The sequence below is a fragment of the Hypomesus nipponensis genome, chromosome 10, assembly GCF_054491055.1.
Source record: "Hypomesus nipponensis isolate SF chromosome 10, ASM5449105v1, whole genome shotgun sequence".
Lineage (NCBI taxonomy): Eukaryota > Metazoa > Chordata > Actinopteri > Osmeriformes > Osmeridae > Hypomesus > Hypomesus nipponensis.
In genome coordinates this window covers 9,409,206-9,425,923 of record NC_140370.1, presented here as the reverse complement: position 1 = coordinate 9,425,923, position 16,718 = coordinate 9,409,206, and the positions used below count along the sequence as shown (strand labels likewise).

The 16,718-nt window shown below is 40.6% G+C and overlaps 2 protein-coding genes across 3 annotated transcripts in view; both read right to left on the bottom strand.

Moving 5' to 3' along the window:
* Positions 1-7: 7 nt before the first annotated feature.
* On the bottom strand, positions 8-10,602 carry lamc2 (laminin, gamma 2). Of its 2 annotated transcripts, none has more exons than XM_084708003.1 (22): positions 10,275-10,602; positions 9,067-9,243; positions 8,734-8,854; positions 8,333-8,454; positions 8,063-8,194; positions 7,649-7,838; positions 6,924-7,036; positions 6,480-6,698; positions 6,118-6,294; positions 5,479-5,712; positions 5,143-5,279; positions 4,223-4,379; positions 3,913-4,118; positions 3,679-3,758; positions 3,363-3,500; positions 3,039-3,183; positions 2,653-2,802; positions 2,310-2,424; positions 1,632-1,828; positions 1,184-1,342; positions 967-1,066; positions 8-601 (listed from the first exon to the last, which is right to left on the bottom strand). In XM_084708003.1, exons 1-22 carry the CDS (start codon positions 10,351-10,353, stop codon positions 348-350), a joined length of 3,402 nt encoding a protein of 1,133 aa, XP_084564129.1. In that variant the 5' UTR covers positions 10,354-10,602; the 3' UTR covers positions 8-347. The 2 variants fall into 2 exon arrangements, with proteins under 2 accessions (XP_084564129.1, XP_084564130.1); XM_084708004.1 differs by having other exon boundaries at positions 8,333-8,451.
* A 1,137-nt stretch (positions 10,603-11,739) lies between these two features.
* The window catches only part of lamc1 (laminin, gamma 1), a 33,755-nt gene continuing 28,776 nt past the window's right edge, over positions 11,740-16,718 (bottom strand). Inside the window, exons 24-28 of the mRNA XM_084707222.1 lie at positions 16,227-16,341; positions 15,753-15,952; positions 15,364-15,522; positions 14,894-14,993; positions 11,740-14,546 (exon numbers count right to left, since the gene is read on the bottom strand). Coding sequence (XP_084563348.1) covers positions 14,290-14,546; positions 14,894-14,993; positions 15,364-15,522; positions 15,753-15,952; positions 16,227-16,341 — 831 coding nt within the window. The 3' untranslated portion in view covers positions 11,740-14,289. The remainder of the gene's footprint in view (positions 14,547-14,893; positions 14,994-15,363; positions 15,523-15,752; positions 15,953-16,226; positions 16,342-16,718) is intronic.

Sequence of the window (16,718 nt, the reverse complement as noted above, 5' to 3'; positions counted from 1 at the left end):
AATAAAGATAAATATAAATATTTTGGTTTATTCTGGACAGAATAGAAAATACATTAGTTATTAGCAAAACTAGAGATCAGTTGAAAACTTCGCAGATCTGCAGATGTTATTTCATAACATACATACCATTATCACATACAGGGATTTACAAATACTTTTGAACAGGCAGCATTTTGAATGGCAGATGCAAAAAGCCAGGAAAGTGACAAAAAACATTTTCTCGATGATAGTATACTTAGAAATGTATGTGAAATGTATTTGATTAGATTGAACTTAATTCCCAGCAGGAGTAAACCAGTTCCATTTCCTAAGACAATCAAAATGCCAAACTTTGCACCCTTTACATCTTATGCTCCTTCGATGGGAGAAAGGTTGTAGCAACCCTCTGGGACTGTTTTCCGGATGTCTTCCAGGTTCCTGATGTTGTCCAAGATAGTGTCGATGTCAAGGTCAAGACTTGACAGCCGGGCCCTCTGAGCAGCCTCTTTCTCCTCGAGGTCCTTCAGGCGTGGCCTGAGTTGCTGGTTCACCTGGCTACGAGCATTAGCAATGGAGTTCTCCAGCTGAGCCAGCCTCTCCTCATCCACGCTGCCTGGCTCGCCTAGGCAAGAAAGAGCAGGATAACTGTGTCAAGGACCAGATCCAGGTGTGTTGTGAGGCGATGGAACCAACATCAACAACAACAACAGTAGTTTTGTGCAAGTTTGTGTGCTGTGAATAAAGTACCCCAATCCTGGCTGTATGCCAGAGCAGTATGGCAGGCCATTACTGGGTGATTTGACAGCTAATACCCCTTTAAAATCTCAACAACAACCATGTGTTCTGCATATAATAGTCTGCATCCATTATCACTGCAGTGGGTCTTGTATAAAGATGATCAAAATCACTGGGAGCTTTTGAATTGACAAACAACTTGGTGCAAATTGCTTACTGTAAGTCTGCATTATGGGTAATTCTAATACTTACCAATTACACCCAGGAGATTGTTGATGATTATAAGAGTCTCATCAACTGCATCTTTGGTTTGTCTGGCATTGTTATAAGCACCAGTTGCCTTCATTGCAGCCTGTAACCAATATACATCACACACATTACACTACATTTAAATACGTAAAGGTACATCCCATACCAATAAGAATAATAAGTGCGCTCGATTAAAATAAAATAGGTCTCTAAGGCTAACCTCCTCAGCTCTGGCTTTCTGCAGCTGGGCATTTCCCGTTTCTGAAAGCATCTTCCCCTCGATGTCCACAGCCTGTTTATGCAGACCCTGCAGGTCTGCCCTCAGTTTGGTGGTGTCCTTCACCAGATCAGCATAACCCGGCAAGGAACCAGACATTTCCTGTGGATAGCAACAAACACTCAAAATCCTTGAATCATTTTGAGTTTCCATGTCAGATTTGTGTGGTAATTTCTGGAAATATGCCCAGTGGTCTAAAATTATACAATTTTTGTTCGTCTAACAGACCATGTCTCTTAGTCAATGAGCTTATATGCATAAGTGACTCAAGACATTGGCTTCATTGTTGTGTGTGTCTGATACTCTTTTAGAGTGTAGATGCAGAAACTGGATTAGCATTTATATGGAGCCCAGTTGGACATTTCCATAGAAAGAAGTCGGTTAGATTTACCTCTAGTTGAGAGACAACGGCCTCTAAGTTGTTTACAGTTCCCAGTGCGTCATCGTAGTCGCCAGCTACGCTCCCAATGATGAATAGGGTTTCGGAGTTGTTGCCAACAGCTTGCTGAATGGTGGCGTTGATACTGGGTAGCTTTTTTATGGCCTCATCAGCTAAAGCCTTGTTCTTGCTGATCTGGTCATCAAATCCTGGCAAGCACAAGAATGGACATGCTATAAATGTTCCCTGAGTACAGCAAGTCCATATTCACGTAAGATATTTCACTTGTTTTGAGAACCGTTGTTACAAAGACTTAGTGATGAGGTCACACTGTACAATTACCCTTTACACTTACACTTTTGTGAGGTGTACTTGTCAAAGTTTGTTATTAGGGTTTTGGTTGGACATTTAAGGTAAACAAACAACACTGTTCTAGCAATAATGGTATCATAATGTGTCTTTTAAATTGTAAAGGATTCAGATTCCCATACAATAACAATTCCATATGTTTGTGACTACATGAAACAACTGCTGAATATTTTGCAGAAATAAAACATTTCAATGATGTATACTGTGTCTGAAAACTGCCTGTTTTACTTTGAGTGCCAAAGTGTGACTTAACATCACCATCTCTGTCTGGTATACAAATGGTTATTAATGGGAGTTAGACTAACTAATTACTTATTTTACCTTTAAGATTGGTGAGAGTATCATCCAAGTTATTCATGTTGTCAGTGAACCCATTCAGAGCCAACACCGTCTCTGCCTTTGCAGCATTTGCCCTTGCAAGGAGCCTGTCATAATCCTGCAGAAATCAAATCCAAGAAAAATAGAACACTGTCAGTTGTAAGCACACAGCACAGTTTCCATTTATAATGCTAACATGAAACAAACACAATATCTAAATGATGCATTGTTAACCAGTGTAATAATTTAGAAAGATTTACTGGAATTTTATAATTTGGATTTAAACATTAGACTTACACCACCACCACACAGCCCGTGATGAAAAGGGTGGTAGACAAATCCTTACCTGCTGAGCTGCTTTCTTCTGGACTAGGAGGTCCTCCAGTGCAGCCCTGTCCTGCTGGACTTCATTTTGAAGTACGTCATACTCTGTCAGGTTCTTCTGCACCTTATCTTTCAGGCCATCCAACCTGGCAACCACTGCATCAAGGTCCTTCTGCATACAGCACAACAGGAGCATCAGTGAGCTGTGGTGTGTAGTGCAAGTGTAACTAACTACACACACTGGTGAAATCTGTGGAGACCTGTCCTAGATTCGTCCTCATAAGTCTGGTTTTAATGAGATCCCCCACTGTTCATTTCCTGCTTAGTCATGTTTATGCTCCTTATTAGTTTCATTGTGTTCAGATATGAGACTGAAGAAGGAGCACCTGACAGAGATTAGTGTGCTACCTTGAGAGGATCTGGGAGGTTCCGCTCCAGGGAAGTTATCTGCTTCAGGGTGTCAATGGCCATCTTGCTCTCATCTCCGGCTGCACTGCTCGTTCGAGTGGCCTGAGCCTCCAGAGCCTTCACTTTGGCTGAGTTTAGATCATACCTGAATAGGGTGAAGGTGTAATGTAAAAAGCATTGACAGGACAACTGTGCTCGTGGAAACTATTGTAAAGTGCAAGACAATGAACAATATGTTTAATTAGTAATGTGAATGTGCATGTGATGTTTTGTAATGAATCTTTTAACTCTATGTATCATGCCAAACAGAAATAAATCTCTTACTGGCTTTTGAGGTCGCTGATAAGTTCATTAATCTTGTTCTCCTTATTCATTGCGGCTCTCATAAGAGCCAAACCCCTCTCAGACTCAGCCAGGGCGCTGTTGGCTGTCCTCACTACTGTGTCCGCTATGCTCTGGTGACTATGAAAGAAACACAAAACACACTCATCGTTACATCTTTCATAAAATATGCAATTACTTTGTTTCTCAAAAATAAACAATGTTTTCAGGAAACAACCAATCTAGTTGTATCATGATATTCTATAAGATATAGAATATAGTTTGGAGGATATATGAGTTGTATAGGGATTAAACTCACTCATCAACAAGAATGTGTGCTTTCTGAACCAAAGTGGGGAGGATGTCCACACCAGACATGGCATCAGCTTGAGGGAGGTCCTAAAATAGGAATGGTCATCTTCATCATCACCATCATCATCATCATCATCATCATCATCATCATCATCACAAGCTGTAGACATTGTGTTGTCTTTAGATGATAACAGCTTAAGAGATCGTTATTAGGTGATTCAGGTAGAAGACTGAAACTTACAGCACTCTTGATGGTGAGTTTTGCCTCCCCTAGCAGAAGCATTATCTCCTTAATAAGCTGCTGGACATTGAAGACCTTCTCCCTGTATTTCTGGTCCTGCAGATTTGTGTCATCCACGGTTTTTGACATGGCCTCGATATCTCTTAACTCAGTTTTATAGCTTCGACTGATGTCTGAGAGCTGAGCCTGCAGGTCTTTTTCTGTTCCTACAGAATGACAATAAAATGAACCCATCATTATGAGATTCACTTTGCTGATATGGGCCCTTAACTGATGGTGAGATTTTATGCAGTACTTTTGAATGACTTACCTGTGAGGTTTGCAGCTTTGCTCTGCAGGTCTAATACCAGCTGTTCGGCTTCTCTTATTGTCCTCTCCATCTGGGCGTCATTGACTGGCAACGTTCCAGTCTCCATGCCTGTAAACAGAGTCTCGAGCTCTTGCAGTTTACGAGTGTATCGATCCATCTGTAATGCAGGTCCCAAGGGCAGAGATGGGGTGAAAAAGGGATTTGGGATTATTTATACATTTTCATATCATTGTTTTGTTGTCGCTGACTTTCAAAAAAGATTCAATATGCTACCTGGTTTTGTGTGTTTTAATGTATTGTGTTGAATTTGTTAACTCGTTTATAAAAATAAGGTCAAATGTGGTGCTTTGGTGTAACAAATAAGACAGCTTTTCTATAGGTAAGACACAACCTAAGGGTCTTAGGTTGACCTGAATTAACTGAGAAGTAGGTTTTGGGTATTCAATCTGATAGCTTCTCCAAATTAATCTACTGCTGAGTTTGGATCTCTTAGCCCCGCTCTTAATTCCTCCCACGCAGGCAGCCAGAGGGGAGCTGCCTGCAGTACCTTCACACATTTTCATCCTAACTCAGAGAGAAATGTGGGCTGGGTTCACAAACACACTGCTAATTTACTTGACATGTACAGCACAATGGTGTTCTACCTCCAAGGTAGTATACTATGAATATACATTTTCTGTGAATCATCAGCCCGTATCCAGCTCATCAGAAGATTTTGACTGAGGAAATTCCTTGTAAAATTTAGTTTTCCCAGATGTGTTCCCATGTGTAAGATCCCCCTCAAAACAACATGTTGTAGCCTTCCTTCCTTCCTTCCTTCCTTGTTGATTATGAGCACATCAATATGAGGAGAAAGGGAAGAGGAGGGGGCAGAGTATTTTTTTAAATTGCGGATCAGCCCTGCCAACCAAATGAAATACCTTAGTTTTGACAGGATTAAAGCAAGAGGGGCAAGCAGAGCGCTGGCACTTTAACCCCTCAAAGCCCTCTCTGCATGAGCACTGACCCATGTCACTGCATTGGTTTGACAAGGACCGCTGGGACTTGCAGGCACAAGCTAGACAACAAAGAAGGAAAACAATTATTTAGATAGACAACAATCATGTACAGTATCCAGACCATCTTTAGTAGAATGATAGAGGAAAGCACCACCATAACATTCTACTGAATTAGCAGAACAGTAAATGAATGAATAAATTGAGTGGTTATGGCATGTACAAGCAAAAAGGAGGAAGGACAGGTCTGTGTGTTCATACGTTTGCACGCCTCTGTGGGCTGGCTGTGATGGTGGCCTTCCAGGCAGCTCTCACAGTTGAATCCCCTGGTTTGATTCAAGCACCTCAGGCACTCCCCAGTCTGGGCGTCACAGTTACCCACTGCATTGGGGTCTATGTGCCCGTTGCACTGGCATCGCTGGCAGGGTTGCCGAGGACCACGCTCTCCCAGAGGATCCCCATAGAAACCATCCTCGCAGGTGTGGCAACCAGAACCTGATTGGAGGAGGGAGAAAAGAAACAAAATGGAAAGGGAGGGAAGAGAGGATGGGTATGTGTAGGAGCACCATTGGGATAACAATAAATAATACATAATGGTATTTATAACATTTAACCTCATCAAGCATGGTGAAATTACATTTACATGTATTCATTTAGCAGACACTTTCATCCAAAGCGACTTCCAAGAGAGAGCTTTACAAAAGGCATAGGTCACTGAAAATAACAACAAGATAGCCCCAAAAACATTGCGGGTAGCCAAAACATGAAGCACATATTTTGAACAACCAAAATAAGTGCCAAAGGGAAGAACCATAAGAGCATGTAGTTAAACAAGTTAAATTGATACGATAAAAGATAGATCATAATGACAGATGTATATAGATTGATCATAGCACCCACCAGTGGTGCCAAGGGGGCATCGGTCACACTGGACCTCAACTGTCCCAGGCCTGATGGAACAGGTAACTCCAGTGGGACAGGGACACTTCCGGCAGGACTGGGGCTGCGCAGGGTCACTGTAGTAGCCAGACTGGCATGATCGACCATTAGGGGTCTCATCTGCAGAGTAACAGTCACCTGCACAGCATGACACACATAGTACTCATTTAATGCAATCATCAATCCCCTCATCAGTATTACCATCACCCTCACCTTCATCATCAATATCAAATCAACATCTTCCGCATTCTCCTCCCCATCATCATTGTGAAATCTCACGGCACAATTTAAAATTAAACGAATGGATAAAAACGTCCACAAACCAGTTTCCGGATCGCAGCTACCTCCTCTGCAGCTGCAGGGCAAACATGAGCTGAAGAGACCTTCGCTCAAGGAGCGTCTCTTGTACCCTGCGGCGCACCTTTCGCAGAACTGGCCCTCGTATCCACTGGGGCAGCTGCAGCTCTGCACCCATGTGGCCGGGTCAGCTCCAGGGGCCTGACGTGCAGTCACCAGGTGCACATTGTCTAGGTAGCCACGCCCTGAAACCATGGATACAACAACACTTTGTGAGGGGTTGAGGAGGCCAGGGGAGTTCAGAAGAACAGGCTCTGTTCAGATCGTTCTATACACTGGTACTGATCTCTAAAACGAAAAGCACAGTTCAAGAGAACCTACTATAACTATGGTTAACTTTGGTGAAATTCCTCTGTCTTTCATATCGTATGATGGACCAAGTGGTGTCTTAAATGTCTAAAATGGTTTACCATTTTCACCAAATGTCCCTCGGATTTTAATGGCTGTCAGGTTCTGTAGCAGTGTTTGGAACTGGAAAGGTGACAGGTGAGGTTTCCATTTGCTGCTTGCTTGCTCATCCAGTCTGAGAAAGAAACATTAAACATTTCTCACCAATATAATCACAACTATTTGTTAGAACACAGTCCCAACCAATTTCCTCTTGGAATTACCTGCTTAATGATACCGACTCTCACAGTAAATCAATGTTGCATGGTGCACAAAAGAAAATACTATCACACACTATTTACACTCATAATTAATTGTATTGGACTTGTCCAATATCGAAGATGAAGTTAATCTATGTTAGTTGAGAGGAACTGTTGTGACCACATCATTCATTTTGATAAATTATTGCAGTGCAATCTGTGGTCAAATATTTAATGACAACTGCCTCACACCCAGCAATGATATTATGATATGACAGTATTAGAGTGTGATTTATCAATTAATTTCTTTGGCATTCATCGTTCGACCTGTGAATTATGTTTTGTGGAAGGAATGACATCTGTGTATTGGAAATGCTGAGGCTATGACAGAACTGACTGAAAGATAATATTAGCAAAAAGCTGAGACTAAACGCTAGTCTTTTTCCCCACCAAAATACTTTTAAGGCTTTGGCTTAGTGTACTTTCACCGGTAAAAGCACATACCCAGGTTCTGTCCCACTTCAGTCCAGTGGATACCTGTTTCTCACCTGAATGTGTAGGTGATCTTCTTACCACAGGCTACAACGGTGCGCAGGTTCCCCAGGGAGGAAGCTACCCTCAGGCCTGAGCCCTCCATAATCACATCATTGGTGGATGGGTATCGGACCCCTCGGTCCAACCGCAGAGAGAAAGACAGGTTCTGACCATAGCTCAGTAACTGGTTACCTAGGTAGGTGTCTAGACATTGTGTACAAGACAGAGAGAACACAATTAAAGAACTGAACTGAATAATGAACTAAGTACTAACTGAATCATGTTTCCCTATAGTGAGCTTTACAATTACAGTCTCTATTCTCCAAGAAGACAAAATAAAATAATAATGGAATATGAATGAGTAAAAAACTGATGACAAACACTGGGGTAAACACTGTCAAGAAGACAAAATGAGAAACAGGACTTACCAGGGGCATAGAGGTAGACAGGCATGATGTCTTCAGAGATTACCTCAATGTCTTGATGTTTGGGGGACCAACGGAACTGGACCTGAGATTGGGTTACTCCCTGGGCTGTGGCAGCACGCCATCCCTCTGGCCCTGAAACAACAGCAAACTATGAGAAATATCTAGGATACTTTGTTGACAAAAACATAGACATACAGACAAATAAAAGATAAATTAACTTTAAATCACTTTTTATTTTATGGGCACAGGCGCTTAAATGTTTATACTTACCATTGTCAAAATTTGAAGAGATTGTGGACACAGAGTAGCCTTGTGCCATTGAACACTGAGATGAGTGTCCGTAGCAGAAGCACGGAAAGGGCGTCACCATGTCGTCTATGAGCTGGCTACTGCTGCAAAATAGAAGTAGCATTGTACAATGACAGTTATTGCAATTACTAATTCAGAATTAATTGCACAATTAAGATTCAGCAATTTAATTACACCAAAACGCATCATCGCTAAATGCCACATTTGCCAGAAATAAATAATAGATAGTAGCGATTAAACTGAAAAGGAAAGTAGCAATAATTCACAGACATTGCACTAACACTGTCTCGATTACATGTTTAAATAAATATCAGATATCATAACAAAGATGTGCATTTCAAAAGCAACATGTTTAGTTTTACCTCCGTGCGCAGCCTTCAGGCGTCAGAGGTTTTCCGTTGGGGCACTGATCACACTTGTCCCCCATGACCCCTGTCTTACAGCTGCATTGCCCTCTGCTGTCACAGTTTGGACCAGCAGAACCTGACAGGTGGTAAAATGGAAAACATACATCATACAGGAACAATCTCAACGTCAAGGACACTGTGTAATCTTTCACATTACACATTCAATTATACATTCAAAACAGAGATTGGGTTTGGTTTTTGCCTTTCTTGTTCAGGGTTTAGACATGTAGAATGCAGATTGATTTTAAATCCCTGTTGGGATTGGCCTTTTTCACCTTTAGAGCTCACCTGTTGTACTACAAGCACAGGGCACACAACTCTCTCCTGCCCTCTGGTGGTAGAATCCAGTTTTGCACTTCTCACAATGCCTCCCTTCTGTGTTCTCCTGGCAGTCCACACAATGGAGACCCAAGGGGTCAATGAAGCAATAGGTCGATTTGCCGTTGCATTCACAATGAACTGATGCTGGAAGAGAAATTGGAAATAATGATAGCCATACATTGAGAAGGAAAATACATTTTTGGTACATTTGAGTTTAAATTAGGAGGTTCCTTTTGTTGTTGTTTAGCTGTCTGTGAGGCTAAAGACACTCAAAGTTTAATTAAAGTCTCTCGATATCAGTCTTTTTCAGAACAGATACTTGTACTCAATATGTACAGTCGTAAGTGTCATTCATGGCATCTCTTAGCTACGTATTCTGAAAAACCCTTATACTGCATAATAACCAGCCAAACCCAATTGCCTAACCACACAGCTGAAGGAGCATTTTCCCAAGCTTGAGCTATCCTTAAGATGTACTCTTCATTATACGTCTATACTTTATGTACCACTTATTGCCCTTATCAGGTTCCTGTGGCAACGCAAGTTGCTTCTTGTAGTTGTTGTTCTTGTTGAGAAAACATTGAGATAATGACCTCAAACCAACAATATAATCAGAGGAGACATTACTTCACAACAGCAGCACATCAGTAATGTGTTGAACCAAGGCTTTAAACCAAATCAATGCCTTTAAGGCTTTAATTGAGATCAAGTACCTCAGCAGCTCTGCTAGACTAGATATGCCCTTTCTTCACCACAAGAAGCAACAGAAAGTGTTGACTTGCGCATGTTTTTGATGGGTAGATATTACACTTTTTAAAATTAAGCATAAGAGAACATAAGGTAGTGGGGCTATTTAAACATCAAATCGATCCATTTCTATAGCATACAGGACTTACAAAATAACATATTTCTTTATGTCAAATGAAAAATGTGTTCTTCTGATGACTCATTTCTTATTTTTCTTTATGGTGTTACAAAAGGAACACCATAGAAAGGAACAGTATTTGTGTTTTGTACTTTGAACTTTACTTCAGTCTATAATCAGATATTGAGAAACATTGAAATTCATTGTAAACCACTTTGAATCGAAAGAGGTAAAGAGAACAATTTAAGAATAAAAACTTTAAGAAATACATTTGATGTATTCGTAAAGAAGGAGTATTGTGATCTCTCACCTTGATATCTGAAGGTTCCTTGAACCGACCTGGTCAAAAGAAACATTCCACATATGGATATCCAACTTATGTTCTTCATGGTCACAGATAGTCTCACAAAGTGAGTAGGTCAGTATTCAACCCCAAAAATGCACTCAGAAGTATATGTGGGATGCAGCAAACAATGAGGTGCGTATCAACCTGGCTACACCTTTTTCTGTCCAACATCCCCAAGTAGGCTCTTTTTAACACCTTCGATGTGGCATGACAGGACATGCAGTCTTGTCTGTCTGCTAGCAGGACGTTTACTCAGGCGTGATTCAGAGCCTCTGCTCTGGAACACCCTGCCTGTGTGCACAGGAAATGGTCAACTCTGTATCACTACTGGATATTGTTGAGACCTGAATGAAAAGGGGGCGTTGTTCTATGTAGAGCCTGAGCACTGAGACTATGGATTTGAAAATTGACTAAAGATAAGCTTTACATTTATATAGATGTATTGTCAAAGGAAATGTTAATAATAAGAATGTACTTGAATGAATGATCCAATTATTTCTAAAGTGTTCAACTAAAATAATTAAATAAGACTGTCCATGTGGGTCCATGTCAAATGAATTACTTTGACAATATTTTGCATGTTTAGATAATTGAGAACAACTAAAAGTTTGCAAAACTAAACTACAATCAGAGAAACCACCTGACATGATTGATTGGGTCCATGATTTTTCTGGTGATGCAGTTGAACAACCAAGAAAGTCCGTAACAGGATCAAACAAGTAGCTTCATATATAGGTAGGGTTCCTATTGTTTCTTATCTTATTAACAGTTCACATAAAAAAAACAGAATGTCTTTCCTCACAAAAAGAACTTGGCAAAGAACATGAAACAAGAATTTAGTATGTTATTTAAGTTAGTATCTCTGGAATGTAGCTTTAAAGTTTATTGAGCCATTTGTCTCTAAGACAATGTACAGCAGACACTGATAAAAAAAAGGTTTTGTTTTGTGCAAAGTCTTTCTAATTTGTTTTATGTTATTTGATTACACAACTGCACCGTTCAAATCAGACGTTACCCAGACAAACAGCAATCAAAATATGTCTCAGTGATGAGCAACATTCTTGGAACGGTTAAGAAAACCGTGCCTCAGGGCTATGGTTCTGTCCTGTTTGCTAACGGCACCACACCCTTGAAGTCTCATGCTCTGATGAGGTAGTAAGCCTTGGGTGCGGCACTGCCTCACGTTACATGCACACCTAGCTGTACCTTGGCTGCCATAGAGAAGGTGATATGAGCACCACACCCTATGCGTATCCACACAACCAAATATGAGCTCAATCTAAGTGATTCATCGGGTTGGGTGATTATGTTTGATTCACACTGAAAAGAGATATAATAGAAGTGGAGATACTAGGGAAACCTTCATGGGCAGGGCAGTGAAACCCAACATAGGCATAATATAGACAAACTACAGTCTGAATACAGACACTTCCTGTAATAGTTTTTTTTATTATTCAAATGTTACGAATGGATTTACAGGCAAATGGGTAACAAAGCAGGGATCTGTCAGGTCTTCACAGGCGTATTTAATGAAATTCCACCTTTTATTGATGGTATAGCATTGAAACGACACCTACTATTGTTGAGGGAGGACCAAGAAAGAGGAAAAACCCTCCATGACCAAAGGACCACAAAAAGATGGTGCAACACACACGTATCATCTAAGGACATCGGAATACAAATAACTGATACAATATAAATTAGAAATACTGTTTTATACATAAAACTGTTGTATGTGCTGCACATCTTTCCACAGCAGTGTGGCTGACTTGGATGGGGGAAGAGACGGAAAAAATGTTGGTTTTAGTCCCTGCCACATCAATATAACCTGGAAAAAACTTTAAAACATAGTTTGGAGAAACTAAAGCCGCTGAAATTATTGATTAAAGTGTAACTAAACTCAACAATATCAGCCTAAAAAACACTGGTGAAAAACTGTAGTTGAGGAAATATTTATGGATATTCCATTTGGGACTTCCCAAAATGTTAAAAGTGATGGTATCAATGTTGCATGAACATGGCCACATTGTTTCATGAGAAATTACTTTGAAAAGGCACTCAAATATCTTCAAATGTTTTTGACCACTTGGGGCATTTAACACCTTTACCAATATTTTTGGAACCAAGATCAGGATTGATGAGTTTAATTGTAAGCATAAAACATAAGGGTTTAACCCAAATACGTTTTTGGAGTTTAGTTACACTTTAAATATAATTAAAAAATAGATTCAGTTGTCAGGAGAGATGTTTTAGAGTTTAATGACCCATTGGACGAAATCCCTGCTTCTCTACTTGAAACGTGAAGACACCATGTATGTGTGAGGACAAGTATGAAAGGTGTGCAATAAACATGACGCCCTCATTTAGGACTAAGTGATGTGAATATTCCAAACACATTAAGGCACAAAACACTAATTAAAATGGTTAACTAGCAACTTGTGACCAAGCTTATTTTCTTGGAGTCAAGCGTATAAATCAGTAATATGAAACGTTAGGCGTAGTGGAGAGACAGTTTGTAAAACACTGTCCTTACAAAATATAGTAGGCAAGTCCTGATAGTGTCAGTCGAGGGTAAAAAGGTTCTTGTCACAAACAAAGAAGCACATTTTTTTTCTATAAATTTGTGACCACCCCATGGAAAATCAAACACAAATTGAAACAATGGCAGAGCTATGAGGCGACAACACTGAGCCATGTATACAAGCAAGCATATTATACCACAGAAGTTATCATATATATTTATATATTATGTGGAGGTTTCAGTTGATTTATTTTGTGACAGAACCTATACTAGGTGGCTGTTGGGTCTTGCGTTAAAAAAATCAGCCAATCCTGAATCATTTTAGCATATATTTACACAAACAAATTCCTCACTCTATCATAAAAAACATTCACACAAAAATATAACATTTGAAATAATTATTAGCACCAGTGTATCAGATAAAGTCTTGCTACGCAAATGTACAAAGTTGCATAGTGTTGAATTTTGCCTTAAAAATGTTAATGTCAGATTTGCAGTACACCTGTAATAAGCAGCAGTTCCGGGAGAAAAAAACAATCACAAAAACATGATTTGCAGTGTTATTATAAGTACATGAAATGATATTCAACCATGATGTTTCACTGGGGACAGAAAAAGCCCATCTCAAACATCAAAGTATCATAGCCATTTTTTCGTAATCTACTGGTTACACATCACAGCTTTTCAGCTGTAGGTGAAACAAGTAAAATATGTGTTGTGTTGAATACTGTAAAATACATTTGTAGTGTTGAAAACTTTCTCCGTTGTTAATGCGCACATGTAGCTTTGGGAGAGAGTTAAGGCAAATTACGTAGTAGATTCCTTCACTGTGTTTTGAAAAACAAATGGTTGGTAACACCATAGATAGATGTACAGTGTGTATTGGAAGTTGTACAATACTTACACAAAAAAAATGAAATCTCACAGACAAACCAGTCCTGACAAGCCATTCAGTCTAGAACAATGGGTAGATAACTTGTTTGATATCATATAAAGTAAAAAAAAAAAAAAAAAACTACAACAATGAATGATACACAGTAGACCCCCCCCCCCCCCCTCCTTGAGGTTGAGGACATTTGTTGTTTTCTGTCAGGGTGGTTTGGAAGAAGATAGTGAGAACACTTCCTGTATGACAAAGTGTAGGACCAGTCTGGAGGTGGTGCAGTCATGTGGGTTTTTTCATTATCTCAGAAGAAGCCACCTCTCCTAATCAGCTGCACCTAAGGACACTGGATGTGTTTTGTGAACCTCCCTTAGTTCGTTTCACGCTACTGCATGTAAAACTTTTTTTCCTTAAAAACTTGGATTGAAATGAGCTCCCCCCCCCCCCCTGAAAAAAAAAATAGAAACATGTTTTGGTAAAAAGGTGGCATATTGGCCCGAGCGTTAGATGTGGGAAGGAGTGGTACAGGAGAGACGGAAGGTGGAAATGTGGGCTTGGTGGGACGAGTTGGAGGGTTACGGCTGCTCTAGAGACGGCGTGTTGAAGCAGCCCTCGGGTAACGTGTTCTTGATGTCGTTGAGGTTGGCGATGTCTGCGCGGATCTCCCGGATCTGCCTATCGTAGTCTGTGATCATCTCCTCCTGAGTCTTGGCCACGTCATTCAGCTCCCTCAGCTTGCGGTCCAGCTCGCTGTTGGCCATCTTGTCCTTGGCCTGCTTCAGTGAGCCGTCGATCTGAGCCAGTTTGCTCAGATCCACTTTGTCAATGTTGCCTGAAAACAGCAGATATATGTTAGGTCTATGCTTTGGCAAAACAAATGCACAAAAATTACAAATCGATCAAAAGAAGGCATTTACTGTTATAAGCAAACACGTGCATTTGATACAACTTTGAATGAATTTACATTGACAAAAAATAATAAGTGTTGAAATGATAAAAAGAAGATAATTCTATGAAAATGTTGTTCAGTTGTAGAATATAACCTCCAGAAACCTATCGTATACCAGAATCATGGGAGATAATCTCTGGACAACCAATTACTTGTAGTCTCCCCATCACACACAAAAATAGCTTTATTTATTAATTGAATTCGGTCATTTGACCTCGAACAACACCCACCGAGTTGCTTAAGCAGGTCATTGATGGTGTTCAACACGGTCCTGACGGCACCCTTGGCTTTGCGGGCGTTGTCCTCCGCTTCCTTGGCGTTGTCCGAGGCCTAGAGGTGGTGTGAAGGGGGGAGGAGGGGGAGAAAGAACGGAAATCAATCTTTCAGCCAGTTTTTAACTGGGCTCAAAACTGTTGAGATCTGACTACATAAATGCCAAATTGACTGCAAAATAATACCCAAATAAGAACATATTTGAAGAGCCAATTTATGAATACTGTGTCTTGAAAGCTTGATGAACTCAAATGGTTGTTGAGAATAGTTGACAAAGATTGACGTCTGCAGTTATATTTTAGGTAAAACTTTTTCTCTGGTTGCAATAATAAACACAAAACTACAGCTACAAATTAGTTTTTAGTTTCTATAGTGCCTACACACTGTCAGACAGAAAACATAGGCATTTAGTAATTATTTGACGTACCATGTTGGCCATCATCATGTCGTTGTCGGCCTCTGCCTTTTTCTTAGCCAGCTCCTTCTCTGCGGCGCTAAGCTGGTCCATCATTCCCTTCACTTCCTTGTCCAGCTTAACAGTCTCCTCAAAAGCCTTTTCAGCATCCGCCTTGGTCTTTGCTGAATCCTGGAGAAAACATACAGACTGATGGGCTTACATTCTGCTTACACTACAGCCATATGTTTTTTAACTTGCTTGTTTATTTCCAAATGTATATCTTTGTCAGTATAAATATATTTTAAGTAACTAATACATCAGAATTCTGTCCCTAATAATTGACTAGTCTGTTAAGTGATTGATCCCGCCCTATGAATAAAGGATCACAAAGGTGTGTCAGGTAATGGTGCTGGACTTGCCTTCTGCACAGCACTGGCAATCTTCTCTGCCTCCTCAGCCTTGGACTTGGCCATTTTAGCGTCCGTGGCGGCATTACCCAGGGCTCCCTCCGCCTGCTTCGTCTTCTCATTGGCTGCGATGATGGTAGCGTTGATTTCCGGAATCTTCTTCATGGCATCCTCGGCGGCCGTCTTGTTGTCGTTCACTCGCTTGTCAAAGTCTGGTTGGGGCAACAAGAGGGTATGTGAGAAAGAAGGTATAGTCAAAATTCTAACGCAAGTTTAATTCAGCCATTCTCTGACGGACTAGCTTCCTCAACTAAGTCAAGCCTCTAGTCTGTTAGAGTCCACAAAGACATCTTCATCTCTTTCCCTGTCCTTAGACACTGTACAGTCTACATAGGTGACATGGCCCACCTTTTTTCTCATCACATTTCATCCTAATATCCTCTCTTTGACAATGCCTGTGCCTCGTCGCTGCTCACAGCCTCCTACCTCTCAGATTAGCCAGAATGTCCTGGGCCTCCTGGTAGGTGGACCTGCCCTTCTTGGCCGCCTCCTCTGCCAGAGCCTTGGCAGCATCAGCTCGGGCCAGCAGCTGATCTGCAGTCTGGAGACAAGATTTCATTGAATGTTTTCTTTATTTCTACAGGTGAACCTATTGACATTTCTATTTTGTTCAAACAACCCCCCCCCCCCCAAAAAAAAAAAACACAAATATGCTTTGATGTTTGATTTTTCATTCCACTCCTTTCGCACTATCCTTAGTTTGGATCAAGTTCTTGGAGAGTGAGGTGCAGATGGCGTTGTTGTTTGTCACATTTGCCATGTGGTCATTTGTAATTTTACAGGGCATGCAGCTAATCTTAGGCTGAGACACACTTGGAGCTATTTGCAGGGTGATGAAACCATCTTTTAAACCTTAAGACTATTTAGAGAAAAGGTCAAATGTAGGCCCATGTGTTTTTCCTGAATACATAACCAGAC

Excerpts from the sequence above, each read along its gene's own strand:
- lamc2 (XM_084708003.1), bottom strand. The coding sequence starts at position 10,353 with ATGAAGAACATAAGTTGGATATCCATATGTGGAATGTTTCTTTTGACC. Across the intron at positions 6,699-6,923 it reads AGGGACATTTGGTGAAAATG|GGCGTGGCTACCTAGACAAT; the intron begins GTAAACCATTTT and ends CCATGGTTTCAG. Across the intron at positions 5,713-6,117 it reads ATGCCCCCTTGGCACCACTG|GTTCTGGTTGCCACACCTGC; the intron begins GTGGGTGCTATG and ends TCCTCCAATCAG.